The 26,846-nt window shown below is 46.2% G+C and overlaps 1 protein-coding gene and 1 pseudogene across 10 annotated transcripts in view; both read right to left on the reverse strand.

The window, feature by feature from the left end:
* Positions 1-26,846, reverse strand: part of NUP214 (nucleoporin 214) — an 82,914-nt gene that overhangs the window by 23,612 nt on the left and 32,456 nt on the right. For all 10 annotated transcript variants that reach the window (XR_004971107.1, XM_036329319.1, XM_036329317.1 and 7 more), the window contains 8 exons: positions 24,622-24,885; positions 23,467-23,628; positions 20,239-20,332; positions 10,012-10,090; positions 8,676-8,754; positions 5,777-5,867; positions 2,628-2,689; positions 310-2,130 (listed from right to left, as the gene is read on the reverse strand). Coding sequence is in view for 9 of the 10 variants with exons in the window: in XM_036329319.1 (XP_036185212.1) it covers positions 310-2,130; positions 2,628-2,689; positions 5,777-5,867; positions 8,676-8,754; positions 10,012-10,090; positions 20,239-20,332; positions 23,467-23,628; positions 24,622-24,885 (2,652 nt within the window). In the remaining variant the exon portion in view is untranslated. The remainder of the gene's footprint in view (positions 1-309; positions 2,131-2,627; positions 2,690-5,776; positions 5,868-8,675; positions 8,755-10,011; positions 10,091-20,238; positions 20,333-23,466; positions 23,629-24,621; positions 24,886-26,846) is intronic.
* Positions 16,702-16,795, reverse strand: LOC118667766 (annotated as a pseudogene).

Genomic DNA, 26,846 nt, shown 5'->3' on the forward strand with positions numbered 1-26,846 from the left:
CCAAAGTGCCTTCTGACTTAAAAATTTCCTATTTCTGAGTCACTCATTACTTGCTGACCTTAAGCTTTTTTTTTTTTACCCATGAAATTGGCACCCTGGTGGCTAGGATAGGAGAGAACTTGCTGAGAAGCAGAACTGGACCGACAGTGAGCGGGCCAAAGGCGTTCCCTAGACAACAGCACCCTCACTCCCTTCTGGACTTCAGGTTTTTTTGGTTTTCCCTTTAATTACAAAGGTAGTACTGGTTTGTTGCAAATGTTTCAAATACTACAGGGGAGAATAAGATAAAAATCTTCCATAAATTCTTACCTGACGCTTGACAAAAGCTAAACCCAGAGGATGATGCCGTCGTGGTCGTGGCCGAGGTGCTACCAAACACAGAGCTTCCTTGTCCAAAGCCTGGGCTCTGCCCAAACGCAGGCGGGGTGCTCTGGCCGAACACCCCCGTGCCGGTGTTGGCAGAAGACTGGCCGAAAGAGAAAGAGAGGGAGCTACTGGCGCTCGAAGAGGCACCAAAGACGTTCCCGCTGGTGGACGTGGAAGGGGAGGACGCGGACTGCCCAAAGGCGGACCCAGAGCTGAAGCCAGGCTGACTGAAGGAGAAGCTGCTGGCGGGGCTGCTTGCCGACTGCCCGAAGGCCGGGGCCTGCCCGAAGGCCGTCTGCCCGAAGACTCCTGTGGCCGAGGTGCCAAAAGCTGGGCTGCCGAACCCCGAGCTGCTGGCCGGCGGCGTGGCGGTGGCTGTGCTGGCTGTGCTGGCCGTCTGCTGCCCAAATAGGCTCGGTGCGGTGCTGGCTGCCGCCTGCCCAAACACAGGGGTGGCCGAGGGGGTGGAGGCCGTGCTGCCGGTGAGCTGGCTGAAAGCGGAGCTAGAACTGGCAGCAGGTGGCTGAGTGAAGACAGAGGAACCAGAAGTGACAGTGCCAAACGCCACGGAGTCCACAGTGGGGCTTGGAGCAGCGCTGGAAGCAGCACTGGCGGTGGGAGGGGGACTTGGTGCTTCTGCGGTCACAGGGCCTGCACTCGGGGTTGGAGCTGTGGTGACAGCCGGCTGCCCAGGCACTGAAAGGGAGGGAGGAGAAGCTGGTTCTGTCTTGACGTCAGGGACCCCGGTGGCTGCTGCCGCAGCCTCTGCAGAAGGTGCTGGGAGACTGGAACTCGGTGCCGTGGGGTCCAGGCTGCTGCCTGTGGGCGGGGCAGGAACAGGCTCCTTCTTCACGGGGTCGGGAGTTTGCAGAGGAGCCTGGGGAAGCGGTGCTGACTGCTGTGGCCCCAGAAACGAGGCTGCTGATGCTGAGGCCTCACTGGCGCCTAGCTTCTCAGACGAAGATGGGGACGTCACCTCCTCTGTGCTTTTAGCAGAAGACACAGGTGGGGTGGGAGCAGATGCTGAACTGAGGAGGCCACCGAACGACAAGGCGGAGAATGATGTGGGAAGGGGAGTGGCAGTAGTGGCCGGTGGTGGGGCAGATGGGGGCGCTGTCCCACTCGTGGGCTGACTTCCAAATGAAAAACCAGTCTTGCTGCCACTCAGGGATAACCCACCAAAACCGACGACCCCCGAGGCGCCTGCGCTGGTGAGGGGCAGACTGCCGAAGACACCAGCGGAGGCACTGCTGGTGCTGGTGCTGGCTGCTGGCGCCACCGTGGTGGCAGTCACAGAGGAGGTCAAGGGAGGCTCCGCAGGCTTCCCCAGCGCGGCAGGGCCACCAAAGTTAAACCCCGAGGAGATGAGGGAAGTCTTGGCTGGTTGTGCGCTACTCAGGCTGGTGGAGGGAGCCTTGCTGGCTGACTTTGTGGAGTCATCTGCTTGGCCGACCCGCAGTCCTGAAAAACTCCCCAGAGTCTCGCCCGCCAGGGAAGGTGGAAAGAGGAGCTCCCCTGCCTTAGATGGCGCCGCTTCCAACTTGCTGGGAGGGGTGGAGAGAGCGATTCCAGGAGGGGCCGCAGGCCTGCTGCCTGGCGCAGCCGCCTCTCCTGCGGGAGCACTGGCGGCTCCGGTGGTGGTGGGCGCTGCTGTCGCTGCGGAGGGAGATGCGCTGTCGGGGACGGCCTCAGAGAAAGGTTTGCCTCCCCCACCGAACGGGAATGTGTCCGGCTGGCTGGACTCTTTAGCCGGGGGTGTTGCCCCTAGTAAGACAAAGAAATTAGGAGATGAGTTGGATTTAGCAGAATCTGACCTGGTGCATCTCCGCTGACTATTTCTAAGCCAGCCTCTCTCCCCCCTCGATGCAGTCAGGAACGGCTGGTCCCAACAGCAGCCTCGAGTGGGGAGGACAGAACGATCCCTCCGTCTGAGCCATCTCACTGGGGTGAAAAGCACAACTATTCTTTTCATGACCATGAAATCACCACAAATACACCATATCTAGAATGCAAGAAGTTAACACATGCTCCCACAAGAGACATAAAGAGGCGTCTCCCCTTACTTTCCCACGTGCGCTTCCCTCGGGAACATCCCTGGCAGAGCTAGCTAAGGACCAGCCGGCTCTAAGGGAGAACACCACCACACGCACTGCAAATGCTCTAGGCAGGACTCGGCAGCAAGTAAAAGGCCAACACATCTGTTGGAACCCTGCCCGCGCCCAGGGGAACACCAAGGTCATGCTGAGTAGCAGAGACGGTACCTTGTGTGGCAGTGAAGGTGGAAGACGGTGTTGGTGTGATTATCCCAAAATTAAAGCCGGTCCTGGGGAGTGGGAGAAGAGAGGTTACCAAGGAACCGCCCCAAGGCACACCCCCTCAGCCTGACACTGTGTGATGCACTTGCACAATCTCTCTCCAGGAACTTACAATCTCGCCGATACACAACAGAGGAAAAGCACGTATCTGCGGAGCAGTAAAGCCACCCCAAGACCTAAGCTGGGGAGGCAATTGGTGGAGGCAGAGGGAGCAGCAGCTGGGAGGGCCTGGAGGGATGGCTGGGCTTCCCCAGGCAGAGGTTCGGGTGGGGACCTAGCTCAAGGAAGACAATGGAGTGGAAACGCATAGGAACGTGTATGGGGAATGGTGGCGAGAGCAGTGGGCCACCTGGTGGAGACAAGACAGGCTGGTTAGAGACAACCTCTCAAAACCCAACCCAGGATCACAGAGCGTGTCAGGACAGCGCCACGCTACTGGGGACACAACGGGGCGCCGGACATAGAAGCCACTGTCTCTGCGGTTCTGACACAACCCTTGGACCTGGGCGGGGAAAACTTGGTTCAGAAACCTTTCTGACTCTGTCATGTCCTCTCTCTCTGTACTTCTCCTTTACACTGTGAGCAAAGACACCACAGCCAAAGAAAAGCCAGTCCAAGAGTGAGCGAGAATAGACTATTCATTGTGATAAAAGCTCAAATAGCAAATTTAAATCAGTCTAGTTTTAAAATATAAGGGACCTCCTGGCCAGTGTGGCTCAGTGGTTGAGCACTGACCCATGAACCAGGAGGTCACAGTTTTTCCAGGTCAGCACACATGCTTGGGTTGCGGGCTCAATCCCCAGTGTGGGGTGTGCAGGAGGCAGCCGATCACTGATTCTCTCTCATCGGTGATGTTTCTATCTCTCTCCCTCTCTGAAAGCAATAAAAATATATTAAAAAAATATTAAAATATAAAGGATCAAGCACATCAAATGTAATAAGCAATGTAAGAATTTAGATTTTTTTTTTACCCATCATGGCCTTTGTCTAATGGACAAAGACCATCTAAAATGTTGTGTTAAACATTGTATCATATTTAAGAAAAACACTTTTTCTCTGTCTCAACCTTGGTGAAGAAATTTTATATAAACAGATAAGCCACTGACCCAATGACCCAACCTTTTCAGCTTATTTTAAAAATGGGAAGAAGAGCGTCAGTTCACGAGGTAAAGGTGAATAATTAGCGTTTAAAAGATGCACTAGCTCCTGGCACCAACCTACTTTGTAAAATCTGCTCCCAACTACCACTGGGAAGTATAGACAGAATTCACCACGAAGAGAAAGTAATAATGGCAGTTTTCACCTCAGCCGCACGGTCCCCCACCTCTGTGGGGAGAGGATGCTTGGCAGCTTTCAGGGCTTCAGTGTGAGAACCCTCCCCCAGGTGAAGTCCTTGCCGCCTCTCAGAATTTTAGCACGTTGATCAGTAAGGCCAATCCCAAATCTAATCCCCAAATGGTGTCAGAATGAAAACAGCTCAGCGTGATAGACTAGGCCAGTGGTCGGCAAACTCATTAGTCAATAGAGCCAAATATCCACAGTACAACGATTGAAATTTCTTTTGAGAGCCAAATTTTTTAAACTTAAACTATATAGGTAGGTACACTGTTATTAACTAGAGGCCCGGTGCACAAAAATTTGTGCACTCGGGGGTAGGGGGGTCCCTCAGCCCGGCCTGTGCCCTCTCACAGTCTGGGACCCCTCGGGGGTGACCACTTGCTGGCTTAGGCCTGCTCCCTGGGGGATTGGGCCTAAGATGGCAATCAGACATCCCTCTGGCAGCCTGGCAGCCCTCGGGGGATGTCCATTTGCCAGTGGGGAGCAGACCTAAGATGCAGTCAGACATCCTTAGTGCTGCTGAGGAGGTGGGAGAGGCTCCCACCACCACCGCTGTACTGGCAGCCATCAGCGTGGCTTGTGGCTGAGCAGAGCTGCCCCTTGTGAGAGCGCACTGACCACCAGAGGGCAGCTCCTGCATTGAGCGTCTGCCCCCTGGTGGTCAGTGTGTGTCATAGTGACCAGTCATTCCCAGTCTTTCTGCTGTTAGGGTCAGTTTGCATATTACTTTTTTACTATATAGGATAGAGGCCTGGTGCACGGGTGGGGGCCGGCTGGTTTGCCCTGAAGGGTGTCCCGGATCAGGGTGGGGGTCCCACTTGGGTGCCTGGCCAGCCTGGATGAGGGGATGATGGCTGTTTGCAGCTGGTCACACACCCTTCAGGGTGGGGGTCCCCAGTGGGGTACTTGGCCAGTCTGGGTGAGGGGCTGAGGGCCGTTTTCAGGTGACTGAAGCTCCCAACCTCTCCTTTTTTTCTTTTTCTTTTTTTATTCTGGGATTTATTTACCTTCTATGGCTGTCACTGGAACTGAGGGCCGGCTTTATCTCTGAGGCTCGGCTCCAGCTCTGAGACCTTGGCTGCTGAAAGCAGGTACCTGGGTTTGTTTGGCTTCTATAATTGAAACACTGTTGCAGCTCCAGCTCTGAGGCCCAGCTGGCTGAAAGCAGGTTTCTGGGGTTTGTTTAGCTTCTATAATTGCAACATTGTTCCTTAGAGTGCAGCTCAGAGGCTGGCAGCAGCAGGCGGGGAACCTTGGCTTCCTCCATCATTGGAGCAAGCAAGCCTCCTGTTCGCTTCAGCTGCCTGGCTGCGGGCCGCCATCTTGGTTGGCAGTTAATTTGCATATCGCCCTTATTAGCCAATGGGAAGCGTGTCAAGAGGTATGGTTAATTACGATGTTTGTCTATTATTAGATAGGATTAGGGTACTCCTAAGGCTTAGGAAGAGCCACACTCAAGGGGCCAAAGAGCCGCATGTGGCTCACGAGCCGCAGTTTGCTGACCACAGGACTAGGCCAACCATGGAATTTGGCACAGACCCAAATAAAATGAGGCTCATCATGTAATAACACATGTACAGACTTGAATCGAAAAGGGGAAATAGATTCCTATCAGGACATCAAGCTAATATCATCAGCTGTATTACTGCAGTGATAAGAGTCTGGGCTCATGGACATTGATAGGCATCTTACTGTTGTAAGATTTGGGGAAGCTATCTAGTAAGTGACTTCCCACAAGGTGTAAGTTTATTACTGACCCTGATGAAGAAAATGAGAAAGGCTTGCTGAACTGCCCAACAGAAGATGGGGTAGAAGTCACAGCGGTTTCTATCTTGGTTGCCCCTGGCCCTGAAATCAGGAAAAAAAAGTAAGAACATTACAAAAGCCAGTTAGAAACATGGTTCCAGGTTGTAATTCTTGCAGCACACAGAGCGGGCCCCAGGCCTGCAGGCCCAACATGCACCCCATACAACCAAGGCGGCCCCTGGGCCTAAGTCACACTCAAGGTCTCAGACCTTGCCCTGTGGCTCTGTCAACATTAATTCCAAACCAAGACCGCCACAATCTCCTTCCTAGGAAAGAGATCACAATAATTCTAGTACAGTTAAAATGTAAAGCTTTAAAAGGAGCTTGATAATTACTGAAAAGTAATGTATACCAAAGGGAAGAAATCCAAAGGAAATGGGTTAGCGTAACTAAATGTCTCTGAGGAGTGACTTCATGTTACTTGTTTTCTCCCTCCATTTCTATATTTTCCATAGTAGTATTTTTGCATTTAACAAATCATAGCTTCCTTTTTTTAAATGATGGAGGTAATAAGATGGCTGTAATACAGGGAAGCGCAGGAAATTAATGCAATCCGTCACCCTCCCCACATTCACTCTCACTGCAACTACTTGTTAACAGTTGGGGTATTATCTTCAGTCTTTCCCAATTACTCTACTTTGAAAGGGGGAAGGGAAGGAGAAAACCACATTTTAAAAAACCCAAACCAAACCAAACAATAAAAATGTAATACTTTCTAAGTGAGTATGGGGTAACTATCAGCGAAATGATTTTTTATCAATATAAAACAATGTGCTGTGGATACGGACACTCAATGTAGTGCTGCTTATCATCAGAAACCTCAGGAAGAACCTAACTCCCAGCAGAGCTGGTGATCATGCAGGAGGGAGAGCTGCGGCAGCTCTGCAAACACGACCAGGATGCTTACTGTGCGGGGGAGGGGCGTGAAGGGGGAGAAACGGCCACCAATGACTATAGACAAGGTAGGCCTAATTTTGTTTAAAAAACCAACAATGAAGTAACCCCAGGAGATACATATCAAATCATTGAGGGTTATCATCTCTGGAATGTGGAACTTAGCAGGCAGCTCTCACTTGCCACACTATCTCCAATAGACTAGACTCTAGTAGATCTGAAATAGTTTTATAATCAGAAAAACAATAAAGGTATCTCCATTTATTAATTAATATTAGAGGCCCGGTGCACGAAATTTGTGCACTTGGTGGGGGCGCGGGGGTGGGGGTGGGGGGGTGGTGTCCCTCAGCCCGGCCTGTGCCATCTCGCAGTCTGGGAGCCCTCGGGGGATATCCGACTGAAAGCCAGCAGTTGGACATCCTTAGTGCTGCCACAGAGTCAGGAGAGGCTCCCGCCATCGCTGCTGCGCTTGCCAGCTATGAGCCCAGCTTTTGGCTGAGCGGCGCTCCCTGTGTTGAGCATCTGTCTCCTGGTGGTCAGTGCATGTCATAGCGACCAGTTGTTCTGCCATTTGGTTGATTTGCATATTAGCCTTTTACTATATAGGAAGAGAACTATTCTACTGAGGTTTCAGATATGCTTTTTTTTTTTAAAGGAAATTTTTGGCAAATTCTTAAATAGTAGTTCTTAGGGAACCCCCCCTCCCCCAAAGTCCTATTCTTTTGATTATCCAGCAAGTGGATGCAGAATCAAACACCTAGCAATGAAAGAGTATCTCACAGTCACCACTCAGTGATCCCTCTCCAAAGCCCCTTTGCGTCATGCTGTGTAAGACTTGCATGAAGCAAGGGCCCTTAGAGTCCCTTCACTCTTCACTTGAGGAGTAAATAAACTCTCCATGAAGTTCTTGAAAGAAGTTAGGATAAATGATCTTACAAAATATTTTTCTAAGATATTAGACAGAAATAGAAAGTTCTTAATTTGATTCACAAGTCGTTGACAATTCTACTAAAATTCTCCTCTAACGTAAGGCTTTAGATCCTGGTCAAGAAGTGCTGCATACCTTCCTCTCGTGTGAGGCAGACTATAACAACTGTGGCCCTGCCTTAATCCACATTCTAGAATACAACTTTGGTAACACAACAATGGTTTTTCTGCTGAGTGTAAGGAACATTTAGTGAAGATAAATCCAATACCCAACAGAAAGCATGATGACAGAGAGTGTCAGGTGGGTGTATGACTGAGGGGACTGGAAAGCAGTCTGCTGGCGTGCGAGGCTCAGCATCTCTACCAGAATCAGCCTGAAGGCCCACTGGAGCAGAAGTCACACAGGCCACAGGAAGTGGGCGACAGAAAAGCAGCCAACAAAAGGGGACTGAGGCAGATCCCGTATTAAAGGTCAGTATACACAAAGCACACGCCTGTCTCACTTGGGCAAGCAGATGCCTGGTCCAAGACCTATGGTAAAACTAATTTTAATAAATAATTATGCTTGAGTGAGTGTTGAAAGTACATGAAGTCAAAACATCTTTTAATATTGACATTACATCTACTTTCAACTCTCGCATTATAAGAGATCATTTTACTTTTATTTAACTGGCTGCTGAACTGTCTTTGTGAACTAAGAGTGTTTTACTCCTTTTAGAAAAAACTGAGTCTAATGTTCCGATCCACTCCTCTCTGAACTGATCACCCACAAGCAGGTGAAGACAAGGTTACAGCTCCTTTTTAGGAAAAACTTTTCCAGGAAAGTTTCGCCTGTTGCTCTCCAATTGCAGACGTGAGCAGAGCTGTGGAAGGCCCGCTAATGTCCTGGAGATCCTTCACCAGCCAAGGCCTTTCGAGTGTCTCTGTACTTGGCCTCCTGTGCTGACTGCCTTTGTGATCTAGAACAGTTACCTGTGCTGGAGCAGTTCTTTCACCTTTATTTTAACTAAAACAAAAATGCAAACTGACCTGAAGCTTTATCACCGGATGACAATTGACCGGAGGCTGATGTGGGCCCAGGCAGCTTTAGGGAATTTATTAGCGATCCCTACAAGAGAACACAAGCAAAACGTATGTGTGAAACTGCTGACCATCCTTTGGAATAAAGGAACATGTAAAATGATAACATAGTTTAAATAAACAAGCATAAACCCATTTATTTAGTTTAACATTTTTTTTAGTTTCAAGGTAAGTCAATATTTTTAAGTGTCTGCCACATGAAAGATCATATCAGAGGATGGAATATTCATTCTTAAGTGATAAGAAAGCAGGGCCATGCCCGTCTATCTTGTGGCTATCTTCTCCGTGCCCAGCACAGTGCCTGGCACATAAAAGACACTGGAATATTTGGTAGACAAGTGACAGAAGCAGTAAATGAATTAAATGAGTTCTGGTTCTCAAAAAATTTATAATGAAGTGAAAAAGCAAAACTGTTTGACTGGTATCCACCTCTAGGCAACATTTCTTTACTCTTGTTTGTTATGATTGATGCCTTGCCCTGTGTCCTCCAAGGTGAACGTGGAAACTTCCAGAAGAGGGATCAAATGCTAAACGCTTAAATGTCATTTAAGTCACAGCAGAGAAGGAACAGAGAGCCATGCCTGAGAACTCACAATCAGCAAGTTCTGGTGTTCAATCTCTAACACAACCTAATACCACCGCCTCAGAGAGATGAGTGGCAGAGCACCCAGCTTCTCAGGGAGAGCTGCAGCCACAGCTTGACCTACCTTTCAGCCATCTTCCATTATTTAACTGCTGCCAACATAAGCTATTTTTGTAAGAGACAATGTTTACCAGGCAAAAGCCTGGAAGTAGACATAACAAACATCACAGAATAGGCGAGCTCTGAAAGCCAGCATGCAGGAGAAAGCAAGAGAACCTCTCCCGCGGACACGAATCCTGAAAGGTATAACGAGAAAAGCATGACGGGAAGAAGTGGAAAGGCTTGGGTCCCAGCTCTGGTTCACATGAGCCTCGGCCTCTCCATTAGTGAAGCATATCTAAACCCCTCTCCTGTCTACTGCATGGCCGTTGCGTGTGTTAACTAAGGTAATGTTAAATGAAAGAAACTGCAAATCCAAATACTCCATATAAATATAAAGCATTAAACTATGACCCACGATTGCTAGATGCAGACGGGCAAGTGGCCTATGAGATCATGTCAGGTCCTAACCAGCCTGCTACATCAAGACTGGATAAACTGTGGGGCAAGGACTTATGGTTCATGTAAAACAAAGTGAGGACTCCAAACAGGATTTCCTCAGTTACCCTGCGTGGCTGTTAACAAGGAAAACCAGCGACTTACCGGCTTGGCTTGGTTATTCGCAGCCCCGGGGGTCAGCACTGGGTGAGGGGTTTTGGCTGTGGAGTGTGACACCGGAGAACTGAAAAACATAAACATAAAGGCAGTGCTCAAGGGAAAGGCATGACTGGGGAAATCACATTCACCCTTGAGGCAAACTCCAGTCAGTAAATAATATCAGTTCTTTTCTATCACAGTATAGATATCCGGACCCTAACCAAAGTCACTGACATTTTTCAGATTGGAAAATAAATCTTTAAATGAAATATGGGTCTTTAACATAAAACTCAAAGCAGTAAACTTAACACTTATTTTCTTCCTGCAATCCTCAAACAAGTTCTAACTCAGGGGTCCTCAAACTTTTTAAACAGGGGGCCAGGCCAGTTCACTGTCCCTCAGACCGTTGGAGGGCCGGACTATAGTTTAAAAAAAAAACTATGAACAAATTCCTATGCACACTGCACATATCTTATTTTGAAGTAAAAAAACAAAACAGGAACAAATACAATATTTGTATTTGCATGTGGCCTGCGGGCCGTAGTTTGAGGACCCCTGTTCTAACTAGTCAGAAGTAGGTCTTTTTCTTACCTGGAGTGTGCACCCTCTCCACCCACCCTGCCATCCCGGCCCCAGCTGCAGACCATGTGGGCAATTCCTGCTAGTTTCCAAGCCTGAGAACACGTGCACGGGATCGGTGGATCTGCTGCCACAAGTGGCTCGAAGGAGTTACTCTAAGGAGAGAGAGCTCAGCTTCTCACAGAAGCACCCAAGAGCCCAGTGCTCACCAGGCCGGCACACACGAGAGCTGACTGTGCCACTGCTCCAGGTCCAATCGCACCTTTGCTACAGGATGGAAAGTGCACCCAGTATTTGCAGGAAGAGCTCCCACCATCTTTTGCTAGCCCTGAACTCGATATGCAGAAAACTGCTATTTCAACAATTACTTAAGCGTTAACATGTGAGAAAAAAATCAGCAGTTGAATGCAATCACAGATGAAAGCTCTATTGGTGGCTCTTGGGAGCAATTTTTTAAATCAAATTATCTGTTCTCAGTCCTGAGCGACTGTGACTGGTTCGTACAGTGGTTGTAGCTATAGGATCTGGTCTGATTTTTCAGAACCCTCCCTAAAGTTAGGAGGATTAATTTCTTTCCATCCAAAAATCACCTTGGAGGCCCTGGCCGGGTAGCTCAGTTGGCAAGAGCGTCGCCCCGATATGTCAAGGTTGAGGGTTTGATCCTCAGTCAGGGCACATACAAGAATCAATTCATGAATGCAAAAATAAGTCAAACAACAAATCAATGTTTCTCTCTTTCTCTCTCTCAAATCAATAAAAATAAATAAATAAAAATTTAACTCGGAAGAGGAAAGACAGAACAAGCCCAGGCCTCGCAGGAAAAATGAACAATCTCACAAGCACCTGTCTCTGCTGGAAGCACAGGAACCTTCCCACACCACCTTTTCACTGACACGGAAGAGATACAGTGGTTCCGAGACCGAGCTCGTTAACTCAAATTACTCTGTCAACTCAATGCAAAAAATCAGCCCAGAGATAGCTGGTATCTCAAAAAACTCGTTAGTCAAGGCCCCACTGTAATGGAGTTCTTTACAATGCAACGAAACTCCCTTTGTTCTTCTACTGAAGACAAAAGCTACCAACGGTGTCCCTGAGCTAGTCTAACAATCAGGTACACAGCTACAGCTCCCTCACCTCTGCGAGCCTCCAGCAGAGAAGAGGAGTGCGAGTGCGGCCGCTGGGAATGAGATCCCTGAGAAGACACAGCTGGCTTGGGCAGAGAAGTGGTTTGAGCTCAGGAGAACCACAAGGGAAATGAAAATCTTCCATGCGAACGCAGAGAAAAGCAAAGAAGAAACTAGCAATAAAAAACAGAAGCAGCAAGTTCACCCAATTTTGGAACATTTTTTCCAACCCTAATTTAGTGATGGCATGATGGATATTAAATCATGCATGAAACAGACCGAGCATAATTATTGTTCTATTTGCTGGTGAAAATGCTATACATCCCGTGAGTATCCTAAGTCCCTACACACTGGGCCATGTGACAGCCCTGCAGAGAACTGCAGTTCAGTGCAACCAGCTACGTCGATCCACCATGATCCAAGAGCAAGCAGAACACCACATACCACTGACAAAAATTAACTCAAAATGGATCAAAGACTAAGTGTAAGAGCTAAAACTATAAAACTTAGAAGAAAACCTAAGCGTAAATCATTATAACTTTGGTTTAGGCAACAGTCTCTTAAATGTGATACCTAACCCGCCCCCCCCCAAAAAAAACCCCCACACATAATCATCAAAATTAAAAACTTACGTTTCTAGGACACTATGGAGAAAAAAACCACCCAAAGAATGGGTGAACAATGTTTGCAAACTACGTACCCAGGGACCTGAATCTAGACTATATAACAACTGAGAAAAGAAGCTCAGTTGGTGGGAGCACTGTCCTGGACACCAAAGGTTGCAGGTTTAATTTCTGGTCAGGGCACATACCTAGGTTGCAGGTTCAATCCCCCATCGGGGTGTGTACAGGAAGCAACCAATAAATGTTTCTCTCTCTCAAATCAAGGAAGATATATTTCCTTGAGTCCTCACTAATTAAAAAAACGTGCATAGGTGATGCTGGCTTCATAGAATGAGCTTGGAAGTGTTCCTTCCTCTTGAAGTTTTTGGAGTACCAAAACCAAATAAAGACAACACAATGAAAGAGAATTACAGGTCAATATCCCTCATGAACATAGATGCCAAAATCCTCAACAAAATCCTAGCAAATCGGATCCAGCAGTACATCAGAAAGATCATGCACCATGACCAAGTAGGTTTTATCCCAGGGAACAAGGATGGTACAATATCCGCAAATCAATAAACGTAATACATCACATAAACAAACTGAAAGATAAAAACCACATAGTCATATCAATTGATGCAGAAAAAGCATTTGACAAAATCCAACACCCTCTCTTGATAAAAACTCTCAGCAAGGTAGGAATAGAATGATCATACCTCAACATAATAAAAGCCATATATTACAAACCCACAGCCAACATCATAATCAATGGGCAAAAACTAAAACCATTTCCCCTAAGAACAGGAACAAGACAGGGATGCCCACTCTCACCACTCTTGTTCAACATAGTACTGGAAGTGCTGGCCGTTGCGATCAGACAAGAAGAAGAAATAAAAGGCATCCAAATTGGAAAAGAAGAAGTAAAACTGTCCTTATTTGCAGATGACATGATACTGTACATAGAGAAACCTAAAAACTCCATCAAAAAATTATTAGACTTAATAAATGAATTCAGCAATGTAGCAGGATACAAAATTAATGCCAAGAAATCTATGGCATTTCTTTACACCAATAGTGAACTTACAGAAAGTGAGACTAAAAAAGCAATCCCATTTACCATCACACCAAAAAAATTAAGATACCTAGGAATAAACTAAGGAGGTAAAAGACTTATATGCGAAAAACTACAGGACACTGAAAAAAGAGATAGAGGAAGACATAAATAGATGGAAGAACATACCATGTTCATGGATTGGTAGAAGCAACATCATCAAAATGTCCATACTACCCAAAGCAATCTATAGAGTCAATGAAATCCCCATTAAATTACCAACGGCATATTTCACAGATCTAGAACAAACGTTCCAAAAATTCATCTGGAATAAAAAAAGACCTTGAATAGCTGCAGCAATCCTGAGAAAGAAGAACAAAGTAGGTGGGATCTCAATACCAGATATCAAGCTGTATTACAAAGCCACTGTTCTTAAAACAGCTTGGTACTGGCACAAGAACAGACATATAGATCAATGGAATAGAATAGAGAACCCAGAAATCGACCCAAACCACTATGCCCAATTAATATTCGACAAAGGAGGCAAGAGCATACAATGGAGTCAAGACAGTCTCTTCAATAAATGGTGTTGGGAAAATTGGACAGATACATGCAAAAAGATGAAAACAGACCACCAACTCACACCATATACAAAAATAAACTCCAAATGGATAAAAGACTTAAACGTAAGACGGGAAACCATAAAAATACTAAGGGAATCCACAGGCAATTAAATGGCAAACATATGCTGAAGGAATTTCTTCTCTGATACTGCTCCTAGGGCAATGGAAACTAAAGAGAAAATAAACAAATGGGACTACATCAAAATAAAAAGCTTTTGCACAGCAAAGGAAACCATCAACAAAACAACAAGAAGGCCCACTGCATGGGAGAACACATTTGCCAATGATATCACCGATAAGGGTTTAATCTCCAATATTTACAGGGAACTCATGCAACTTAACAATAAGAAGATAAACAATCCAATCAAAAAATGGGCAATGGACCTAGATAGACACTTTTTGAAAGAGGACATACAGAAGGCCGAAAGACATATGAAAACATGCTCAAAGTCACTAATTATACGAGAGATGCAAGTCAAAATGACAATGCGGTATCATCTCACACCTGTCAGAATGGCTATCATCAACAAATCAACAAACAACAGGTGTTGGAGAAGATGTGGAGAAAAAGGAACCCTTCTGCACTGCTGGTGGGAATGCAGACTGGTGCAGCCACTGTGGAGAACAGTATGGAGTTTCCTCAAAAAACTAAAAATGGAACTCCCATTTGACCCAGTGATCCCACTTCTAGGAATATATCCCAAGAAGCCAGAAACACCAATCAGAAAGGATATATGCACCCCTATGTTCATAGCAGCTCAATTCACCATAGCTAAGATTTAGAAACAGCCTAAGTGCCCATCAGCAGATGAGTGGATTAAAAAACTGTGGTACATCTACACAATGGAATACTATGCTGCGGTAAAAAAGAAGGAACTCTTGCCATTTGCAACAGCATGGATGGAACTGGAGAGCATTATGCTAAGTGAAATAAGCCAGTCAGAGAAGATAAATACCATATGATCTCACTCATTTGTGGAATATAGAGAACAACACAGACTGATGAACAGGAAACAGATCCAAAGACAGAGAAACAGCGATCAAACTATCAATCCCCGGAGAGAAAGTAGGGGAGGGTGGGGGTAAGGGGAAGAGATCAACTAAAGGACGTGTATGCGTGCATATAAGCCTAATCAATGGACACAGACAACAGGGGGGTGAGGGCATGAGTAGGGGGAGTTTGGGGGGGTAGTGGGGGGATGAGGACACATTTGTAATACCTTAACCAATAAAGAAATTAAAGATAAAAAAATAAAAAAATTTAAAAAAAGTGCATAGGATCTAAATAGACATTTCTCCAAAGAAGATACAAATGACCAATGAGCACACAAATAGATGTCCAACCTATGACTAATGACTAGTTATTAGTCATTAAGGAAATGAATATCAAAACCACAATGAGCCCTGGCCAGGTCACTCAGTTTGTTGGAGCAGCGTCTGTTACACCAAAAGGTTGTGGGTTCAATTCCCATGAGGGAGGCATCGACCAATGTTTCTTTCTCTCCCTTCCTCTCGCTAAAATCAGTAAAAACATTTAACCCTCCAGCGAAGATTAAAATAAATAATAATAAAAGCCCCACAATGATAACATTTAATATGCACTAGGATGGCTATCATAAAAAAGATGGACAATGACAAATGCTGGTGAGGATGTGGGGAAATTGGAACCCTCGCCCATTGTTGTTGGGAATGTAAAATGGTGCAGCCGCTTTGTGAAACAGTTTGAACTACGTTTAGATCAAAAAGCTAAAAAGAAGTACCGCGTCATCTAGCAATTCCATAAAACATTATCCAAAATAACTAAAAGCAGGGGCTCACACGGATACTTGTACACCAATGGTCACTGTGGCATTATTCACAATAGCCAAGAGGGGGAAACACCCAAGTGTTCATCAACAGATGAATGGGAATATGCACACAATGGAGTATTATCTAGTCATAAAGGGCATGAAATTCTGACATATGCTACAACATGAATGAATCTTGAAAATTCAAGTGAAATGAGCCAGACACAAAAGGATTCCAATTATATGAGGTTCCTACAATAGGCAAATTATTAGAGACAGGAAGTAGAATAGAGGCTACCAGGGACTGGAGGGAAGGGGGCATTAACAGTTACTGTTTAAAGGAGACAGTTTCAGGGAGGGATGGATGACAAAGCTCTGGAAATAAATAGTGGTGAGGGTCACACAACACGACCTGTACTTTTTTTTTTTTTTTTAAATATATTTTATTGATTTTTTACAGAGAGGAAGGGAGAGAGATAGAGAGTTAGAAACATTGATGAGAGAGAAACATCGATCAGCTGCCTCCTGCACATCTCCCACTGGAGATGTGCCCGCAACCCAGGTACATGCCCTTGACCGGAATCGAACCTGGGACCTTTCAGTCCGCAGGCCGACGCTCTATCCACTGAGCCAAACCGGTTCCGGCAACACTACCTGTACTTAATGTCACTGGATTATACACTTAAAAATGGTTACGATGTCACTTCTGTTCTATGTATATTTTACCACTATAAAAACAGGAGAAGCTTCCTAACTGGTCTCGCTGTTTCTACCGTCCCCGACCCCAGCCCCTTTGATCTATTCTCAAGATAAGAACCAGCGCTTCCTGCTAAAACCATAGGTCATATACAACTATTTGCATTTATCAAAGCTCATAAGAATTTTACAATTAGAAAAAGATGAATTTTACTGTTTGTAAATTATGCCTCAATATTAAAACACTGCTCAAGTTGTCATCCTTGTGGGCCATGCTAATCTTCTCTTTATCCTTCCAATTTTAGTATATGTGCTGTCAAACCTCAGAGGGAAGGCAGGGAAGGGCGGGGGGAGCGATCAACCAATGAACTCATATGTGTATATGCATAACCTATAGACAAAGACAATAGAGTGATGAAGGCCTGGGGTGGAGGGGTGACGAGGGGAGAGGTCAATGGAAGAAAACAGGGGACATATGTAATACTCTCAACAATAGAGATTAAAAAAACAACTGCTAAAGTTAAAAAAAAATAAACCAAAAAAGAAATCAGATCACTCACTGCTCAAAAAATATCCAATGTCAACCAGGTCCTGACCCAGCTTGCTAGCTGAACCAGGTCGTGAGCTCCACGCGCCTACCCTGCCCCTGCCCCCATCTCCAGGGCTCCTTTCTCCCTCCAGCCACCAGTGCCACCTGGCTCTTCCCTGAGCCGGCCAGACACACTCCCACCACAGGCCTGTGCCGGAGCTGTTTCCGTAGGATATCCACGAGATCTGCTCTCTTGGCTTTTTGATCTTCATCCAAATGTCAAGTGTCAAAAGCCACTGGAAGGCAAGACATTACAGAAGACAAAAAATCCAGCTTGAGGTGAAAGAAACTCGGTCTGCTATGTCTGAGACATTGTAGCCAGTAACTGGGGGGAGAAACACCCGCCTGCCTTGACCACACTGTTTAAAACTGCAACCCAGCCCAGCCAACAGCCCTAACCCCCTTTCTACTGCTATTTCGTCCAGCAGACCGGCCACCATCTGAAACACTATGTGCTAGTTTATTTCACATCTCAGGCTTTCTGTGACTAGGGCAGGGTGGGTTTTGGCGGTCTGTTCAGTTAGCTGCCTTATCCCCAGCACCTACAACAGTGTGAGGCATACAGAACACACTCATTATTTGTTGGGAGTAAAAAATGAGTGCATGAACAACAAAATTCCTGAAAGGAATGATGTGTCTGGTGTGTGTTAGTAAAAACAAACAAACCAGCCAAACCTCCCCTCATCCAGCCCCCCTTTCTTCCCTCCCCACTTCCTGCCAGGCCTCTGGCCACAAGGGCCTTCTTCCAACTTCACTTCCAACTTCACTCCCAGCACTGTCCTTGCCCAGATCTGCCGTCACACATTCCAACCTCGGTTCAGCACTCTTCTCTTGAGTCTTCGCCTGGAAACTTCTGGCCACTGTTTAACTTCCAGCTAAAACCGCGTTTCCCCACCAGCCCGCGCACGCCGTGCTTTCTCAGCAGCTGGTCCCTCTCCTTCTGAGCTCACTACACTGCAGTTAATAACGCTGTGCAACTGGTGTGCAGTGGCTGTCTCCTTGCTAAAGTAAGTGCCACGAAAGCAAGGGTTGGTGTGACTTACTCACTGCTGTGCCCTTCACACCCAGGGCAGCATTGCAGTTGCCCCAGACTCTGCTGAACCAGGTGACTGAGCTCCGCACGGGAGTCCGACAGCCCTGGGTTTGCTCCAGGTAAACCCTCTCCCTTAACACGGGGCGGTTAGTTAATGAATATAAGTGGATGAAGCCGATGAACGTAAGATGCCAAGGGCAGAAATAGATAAGCTCATCTTATGGTTAATCTTCTATAAGATACTACTCTAAAAAAGTTAAATGCAAAATTAAATATTTAAAATACATCTAAGAACTACTTCACAGAATCTGATAATGAATGCATTTCCCTCTGAAGCTTTTTTATTGGGGGAGGCAGTAAATACCAATCTCTGCTTATTGGTTATGCTCAGAGTTTGTTACCTGATAAGTGGTTATTAAAAAGGAACTACACTCCAGGCACCATGCTGGGCAGACAAGTTAAATCAGTGTACCAGAGTCCAACTCTGTGGGGAAAGGAAGGAAAAGTTTCTTCAAGATTCCTTTTGAACTTTTGTGTCTATTTTTCTTAAATCAGAAAAAGGCAAACTCAGAACTGCTCTTCTAAGAAAGCCCTTTTCTCAGATCAGCTCAGCTGACCCATTCGAGGGAAACAAAGCCTGAGAAAAGGCCAATGAAATCACCGAGAGCGAGTTCTCATCCCTGGTTAGCGGCTACAATGTCTCAGAAATCCCCCACTTCATTTCTTTCCCCATTAAGCCACTTAGCCATTCAGTGGCTTTTCTTTGCCTTCCTTATATGAGGAATCTGGCGACAATTCCCAAACTCAATGCACATTTTTTCCCTTGAGAAGCTCGCAACAACCACAAATGCCATCTTGGTCTAACCGGCATACCAAAGCGTCAAGGTCACTACAAGATCCGATGTGGGTAGGCTTGTTTTTGGCTTTAGTACAGCCCGAGATAATGAAGAAATTCCCGGGACAGACTGTGTTGATAAATGGACCAATTGGAAAAGAGAAGGCCAGTGGACTAGGGAGGCAGGGCCACTTGGTAAAACCAAAACTGACTGGGGAGCAGAACCGGTGGGGGAGAGAGCGGGCACCATGTGGGAGAAACACAGGGTCTGTGGCTGCTCTTCCTGCCGCCGGACTAACCATGGGCACCAGACACTAATTCCCTGAATGACACTGGTCATCACGATCCCGACACCCAAAGCGAGGAAAGTCCTTCGACTCTTTCCTATGCCACCGGGGAGGCTGGGCTGGACCACCGAGTTCACAGCTACAACACACGCAGAGCAACGGCAGAAGGCAGACTCTGAACTGTGCTGCCAGAACTGTGCACGGGAGCCAGCGCCGTGAATTCTAAACAGATCCAGACGAAAGAGAAGCAAGCTCCAGCAGCAGCGATGACCCAGCCCTCAAATACAGCAGAGAAGAGACGCTGCGAGTCTCCAAGCAGAGCTGCTGCCTTTTAAGACTGTTTCTTTTTTGTTCTTTTCATACAAAAGGCAGAAGAAACTTGAAAGAACAGCAATGCCTGAGAGAGGAGATGAGGGAGGAAACTGTCAATCTCAAGATCACCACTGAGTTTGCAGAATCAAGTCTCCATGAGAACTGAAGCATCAACTCTGGAACCCCGAGACTATAAAAAATACCCATGTAAAAAACCAAGTCCCACCCCCGACTCCATAGCCCTCCTGTGCAGCACACGCAACGCACACATGGCACAGGCTTAGAGGCTCATGAGGGACCGGTCACTGGCAAGTTGAAGAGGATAATCTCCTGAAAACCCAGTCGTGTATCCAAGATTAGCTGTCCACCCCTTAAACCAGGGGTGGGCAAACTTTTTGACTCAAGGGCCACAATGGGTTCTTAAACTGGACCGGAGGGTCGGAACAAAAGCATGGATGGAGTGTTTGTGTGAACTAATATAAATTCAAAGTAAACATCATTACATAAAAAGGTACGGTCTTTTTTTTTTTTAGTTTTATTCATTTAAAACGGGCAGATCCGGCCTGCGGGCTGTAGTTTGCCTACGGCTGCCTTAGACCCTGAGGCAAAACAGTCACCCAGTGCGGGCAGCAATGCTGCTCCCTGCAGGCAGTCCCCGATATTACAAGTAATTCACTGGCTGATGTACACACGCTACAAAGGCGTAACATACCCCATTGCTGTAGATGAAGGGTTATTCTTCAATTCCTGCACATTTACCACTTGAGGGACAGTCTTCAAAGTTGATTCGGTCAAAGTACTCACAGCTATTAAAACAGAGAACAGAGAGGCATATTAATCGCAATGAGGGATCAAAAAGTCTAGCCCTACATAAACCACCAGGACAGAAACCCAAGCAGATTGTAATCCTATTAGACAGAGAAAGGACAGCTACTCTAGGCAGTTCTGCAGCGCTGTGTTCAGTGAACACCTGGCCTCCATTCATAAAGATTATGAGATGAAGATGCATGCAATTTAGTCAAATGCCCTAGTTCAGGGAAAAAGAATTCCCTGGGCAGATTTTAGACAGCAGAGCTGAGATTGCCTGCCACGCTGTTTGCTCACCTTGGAAAAGGGCAGAAAGAGCTAGAGCGTTAGCATGATTCAGACTAAGGATTTTTCCACCCTCCACTCTTTCATTCAACCATTCTTTCACATGGGCTTTTTACTGCCAGACTGTTAGGTGCTGGGAATACCAAAAATGTCTGACATAGAGCTTCTTCTCTAAAGGAGCCACAGCTTAGTGAGACAGACACGGTGAATAAAATGTGGGAAATGGAGCCTAGACAAGAATGGGGGAGGCCAAGAGGCCTGAATTAATGGCAACCAGGATTAACCTGACACCTACTTACCCATCTCAGGCCTGTCAGCTTTCACGTCTCTCTTTCTGTGTCTTACAGCTTAAAACTGTATTACAGAACTTAGTGATATTTTAAAACTAACTATTAAGAAGGCCTGAGCAAAGCTCCTGGATCTCTGCTAACTACATATTTGGCCAAACTGAAAGCGGCAGCCTGGGTGGGACGTGGGTCTGTGGCAGCTCGCTCTCTCCCTCCTTCAGAGAAGCACCCAGGACTTCCTGCCTACAACTGCACATTCTTCATCTGGCACATTCAAAGGTGCCTACACCTTAGAAATTTCTGCTTCCAAAATGATAATAAAATCACACCCCCTCCTGCTGACAGTGGGATAATCCGAAATCCTGGCAGATTTTCAGTTTATAAATAATCAACTCTATCAGCGTGACTTGGGGCCTGTTCAGCACAATGCCAGGATTCTGCTTGGTCCAAAGTAATATTTAAAGGAAACATCAAAGGATTCTATTCTTTTAGAAGGCTCAAAGGTACCTTATTTATGCTCTTTCACATCTAGTTTAGATGCCTTGATAAGGGTTTTAATATCTGAACTTTTCTTAGAAATCTTTTATCACTGTATAATGGTAATTCTCTTTTGTCTAAATCAAACCACCATGTCTTAAAAAAAAAAACACTGTCTAAGTTGATATGTGTTCTAAGCAGTGATAAAACGAAAAAATAATTTTATTCAGCTAAAACAAAAAAATTTATTTCTCAGCTTTGGCAGTACGGACATTTTGGGGCTCAATAATCCGTTGTTGTGGGGTGTCCTGTGCACTGAAGTCCAAGCATGTTCTACAGGTGTGTCACAAGGGGTCCTGGTCACGAAGGGTGTGCAGTGCATCAAGTCATTCTCCCCAGGAGAGAGGAAATTTAGGAGGTGACCATGTCTTTTTAAGGCAACCTACATAATGCTCTTTTCCCTCTTTCCTTCTAGTACCACTGGTATTAGAATAAAGAGAATTTGTAATTCAGTGGCTCTCATGGAAGAAAGAGGTGCTCAAAGGGAGGGTGACGTTACATATTTAATGTATTAGCTGTGAAGGTCAAGATGGAATTTACCACACCGATAGTACTTGCTCATCTTTCCCTTTCTGACTGTATGGTTCCCACACTTGCACACACACATCCATGCACTTGGACAGCCTTCACGTTAGTGTGACTGGCTCTGTCCCGAGGCTCAGCAATGACATGTGAAGGGCCCCTTTGGAAATTAACCTACTGGGAGGGTTCTTGCCAGACAGAACTAGTCTCATTGTCTCGTGGTCTCGTAATGCTCTCGTAATGCACTGGTGTAAACAAAGGAAGGAGATGAAGAAAGTAAGAGTAGCCGAAACCGGTTTGGCTCAGTGGATAGAGCGTCGGCCTGCGGACTCAAGGGTCCCAGGTTCGATTCCGGTCAAGGGCATGTACCTTGGTTGTGGGCACATCCCCAGTAGGAGATGTGCAGGAGGCGGCTGATCGATGTTTCTCTCTCATCAATGTTTCTAACTCTCTATCCCTCTCCCTTCCTCTCTGTAAAAAATCAATAAAATATATTTAAAAAAAAAAAAAGAAAGTAAGAGTAGAGTAGGGACTCGGGTCCTTTTTAAATTAAAGGACTTCGTTTCTTTAAGCCACGAAGCTCAACAGCAGGACCTCAGCTCTAAACTAGCCATGACGTCTACGTGACTGAATGTACTGCTTTCCTCTGTTGTGACGTCCTTTCACTTTTTCTTTGAAAACTGCTACCATGTAAGATAAAATGTACACTACTGCCAATTATAGTAATGATGCTTTTAATAAAAGTGACCCATGATATGCAAAAAAAATTAATAAATTTTTCAAAAAGATTTTTTTTGCAGCATTCCTGAGCTCTACTGCCAACATTGCTAACTGCTGGGGAGTAAGGGGTGTGTGTGTGTGTGTGGGGGGGGGCGATGGGGGCCAAAACCACTGGCTTGTACATGGAGACCAAGTGAAGTCCTTGAGGCCAGCTACCCAGAAGTCCCAGTGCAGAAAACGTGGACAGTCACAACACTGACAAAATGCCGTGCTCATTAGAGTCCCCGCCTGTAACAGCCACAGCTGCCGCCCCAAGCAGCAGCTGTGTTGCAAGGGAAAGACCTCGGGTTGGGGTCTGGGTTCTGCTTCTCATCAGACGGGTCACCTTCCCTCTCTGAATGTCACATCACTCAAAAGCAAAATGGGCACACTAATACCCACCTCAGAGGGCAGCGCGATACCTAAGAGACCACAGAGCCTCTGAATGCTCCCAGGTGATCTAACTGCAAAGACCGATTGTGGGCTTAAAGCAGACACTGTTCCAAGGCAGGGATTAACACTCACCAGAAAACCCGATTTCCTGCTTAACTGACTGTGGCAGCCTAACACCTCCCCCACCAGGAAGTCTGCTTCCTGGGAACCCTTTCCACCAGGAGAGAGGCTGCACAGCAGCCTTCGTTCTGAACGGCAGCAGAGCCAGGGGCTAGCTGGCACCTGCCACCCCAGCCCGAGACGCAGACAGCTCACACCAGCCCCTGCACAGGTGTGGGCTCCACTCTCACCTGGCGCCTGACTGGCCATCTGGCGTCTCAGTGCTGCCGCAGCAGCTGCCTGCGGAGCTGGGATGGTGTGGGAGGGGCCCGGCGCACCGTGCTTCACGGTTTTGGTTGCGAGCATTGTGCTGTCGGCCCCTTGAGGGATGATTTTGCTGGCAGATGTAGACGCTAAGGAAAACAAAGTAGGTCCGAGAAGAGGAAAACACAAAAGTTAAAACGGTCAATTCTCCATGTTAGATTGCAGGGAAAATACCAAGATTAAAAACAGGAAAGTACCAGTAAACAGGCAGGCTGGCATCCACATCTTTCAAAGATGCCAATGCAATTTGCCTGCCGGCCTCTACTAACAGATACTTTACACCAGCGATTTTCAGCCTGTTTCATCTCATGGCACACATAAAATAATCACTAAAATTCTGTGGCATACCAAAATATACGTTTTTTTGCCAAGCTGACAAAAAACAGCTATAATTTTGATTCATTCACACCAGACAGCGATTGTTGTGTTGTCTGTTGTCACAGTCCAAGTATGACGTTTTACAAATTCTTGCGGCACACAGGTTGAAAATCACTGCTCTACATGATCAAGTCCTGTGACACCGATGGAAATGTAACCTTTATGCCAACACACATCAATCTGACCGATTTCCCACTCTCCTCTCATAAAACCTCTCCATCCCTATTGCACGCTGCTTGTTTGCTGTCAGAAGCCACTTCAGAGCACAGCCCCGACACTGACAGCACCGGTCCCCGCAGGAGCACGGACGTGCTGGCGAGCTGGGGCAGAACATGGCAGGAGCAGGGAGTGAAATGAGCTGGGATGTGCAGGGCACAAGGGTGGACGCTGCTTCGCACGGAGGCAAATAGCTCCTGCTGTTCCTCCCGAAAAGACCTGTCTAAATAAACGCACACTGGACTCCACAGCAAAGCGGTGAGAGTGTCGGCCTCGGCCTCTTCTTCCTATGTCCCACCAACTGCTTCTCAGGGCACACACCTCCTTTGAACTGGTCTTCAAGTTTCTGAACTATTAGCAGGAATGGGCCAGAACCAACAACTCAGTGGTGTGGCAGTATAAAACCCAGCTCCAGTTCCTAAGTTCAAAGCCTAACGGGGAGTGGTAGGGGGAGGGGGGGGGGAGTTTCCCGTCTCCTTGTCTCCTACCTGAAGCTCCCAGCACGCCAGGTGGACCATGACTCAGGTGAGATTTAGCAAAAGGAGCTGCTGTCTGGGGCAAGAGACCGGGCTGGATGGAGGGAGTGCGCACCACGGGGGCGTGGCGAGGGACCTGGATCCCGGCATCATCATCTTTACAGGGTGCCTGTGTGTCCTCACTCTCCAGAGACTGGGAGATGGATGACGTGGAGCTGGCTTCATCCAAGTCTTCGTAGTATCTCTGAGACAGGAAGGCTGACCGAGACAGGCTGGCTACAAAGCCCCAAACAAAACCCAAGTCAGTAATGAAGCAGCCCAAGAGCTATGTGATTTCCACTGTGGACAAATAGCCAATCTGCAAAATGACTTAATTATTACTTATTTTAAGTGGAAGCAGCTACTGTCGAATGTGAATAAAGATGGTTTGGGGTCTCTGCTCAAATGGGGCTTTGAAATATCGAGCCATGTATGACGAGAACACTTTGACTGTGAAACAAAAAAAATGTGAAGTGAGAGGCAGAATGAATGCTGGTGTGAAAGTGGGAGAGCTGGTGCCCTCAGCGGATCCCACAGGCAGAGTAATAACATGTCAGAAAAGTAACAGAGAAGCTTCGCATCACGGGGAAGTCGCACCACTGCTGTCACTTTTCCACAATAATTTCTAAGAACAGGCCTAATGCAAACTGGTAACAACAGAAGGTCCTCAGTCTGACTGCCTCAGACATTTGCAGCTAAATCTATCGATTCTTTTGATCAATTAGGTCTAAAAATACCGTCCCCATTAAAAACTAACTCCCCATTCTGCTCTTCCCCTCAGCCTCTGGCGACCGCCGTTCTAGTTTGTGACTATGAATTTGACTGCCCTGCTTACTCACAGAAGTAGACTTATACAATATTTGTCTTTGTGACTGGCTTTTCCTTAGCACAATATCCTAAAGTTTCATCCACAGTGTAGCATGTCAGAATTTCCTTCCTTTTTAAGATACGTATACACCCCATTTCACTTATCTATTCAATCCATTGGGTGTTTGGCTTGCTTTTACTTTCAGCTATTGTGAATAATGCTGCCACGAACACGAATGTACAGAATATCTGTCTGGGTTCCTACCCCAGTCTTTGGGGTATATACCCACGAGTGGCTTGTTGGCCCCTATGGTAGTTACTTAGTGTTTTGAGGAGCCACCAGCTGTGTTCTCTAGCGCAGCACCCTTTACATGCCACTAACGGTGCACAAGGGGCCCAATCTGCCCACATCCTCACTTACACTTGTCATTTTCTGTTTTACAGTAAAGGTTTGTAAGTTTCTAATTAAAAAATATAAAAGTATGAAATTATAAATGCAACAGTCCCAGTCTCATTTTCAAAAAATCAAATTTATAGATACAAAGAAAAAAATTTAAGAGTAAACCAAAATGACATAACTGATGACATACTTGGGTTGAGGGATAAGAGTAACTTATTCTTCGTTATATTTTTCCACATTTTTCCAATTATCTACTAAGAGAAGGTATATATATGTTTAGAAAATGGAAATGATTAAAAAGATTTCACTTGCCTGTGACTATTACCTTACCTAATTTAGCTTTATTTGATTACAGAAAAATTAATGAATGGTGGTACAGTAATATTAAATTTCCATCCTATTTTAATTACCAAAAAAATAATTGGCTGTTGGTATAAAAAAACCAGTTTCAACTCAAAACAGAAAAAAGAAAAGCAGATACAAGCACAAAAGCAAAGCACTACTATGCCTGAAGCTGTATATAACACGGTTATCTAGGTAATTTAATAGCAAAAACAAGTTTTTTTCACTGGTTATATGGCTTCTTTTCAGTAGGTGTTTTTAGCCACCATTCCCTAATCAGTGGGTTTTTCTCTATCTTCTTAAAAAAAAGAAGCCTTTTTTTCAAATACAATCTTACTCAAACCCCACACAAACCAGGGAAGTCAACTTTCTAAAGCAGAGGCTACGAACCGTGGAGCCAGCTCAGTGTCCCCAAACCCTTGGGAAGCACTGCCACTCAATCTGAGGACTGCAGAAAACAGGGAGGTAACGCCAAAACCACCCTCGAGTGCTTGGCTGAGCAGCTCCTACTCCAGCTTCAGATGCACAACAGATTCGAGGGACATTTCCTCCAGCTCCTACTAGGAACCAAAAGGAAAACACACACACAAACACCCCCCGCCACACACACACCAGCTATTTGGTTTGTGCTAAGAGTTCAGGCCCGGCT

This window comes from Myotis myotis, unplaced genomic scaffold (genome assembly GCF_014108235.1).
Source record: "Myotis myotis isolate mMyoMyo1 unplaced genomic scaffold, mMyoMyo1.p scaffold_m19_p_12, whole genome shotgun sequence".
NCBI classification, from domain to species: domain Eukaryota; kingdom Metazoa; phylum Chordata; class Mammalia; order Chiroptera; family Vespertilionidae; genus Myotis; species Myotis myotis.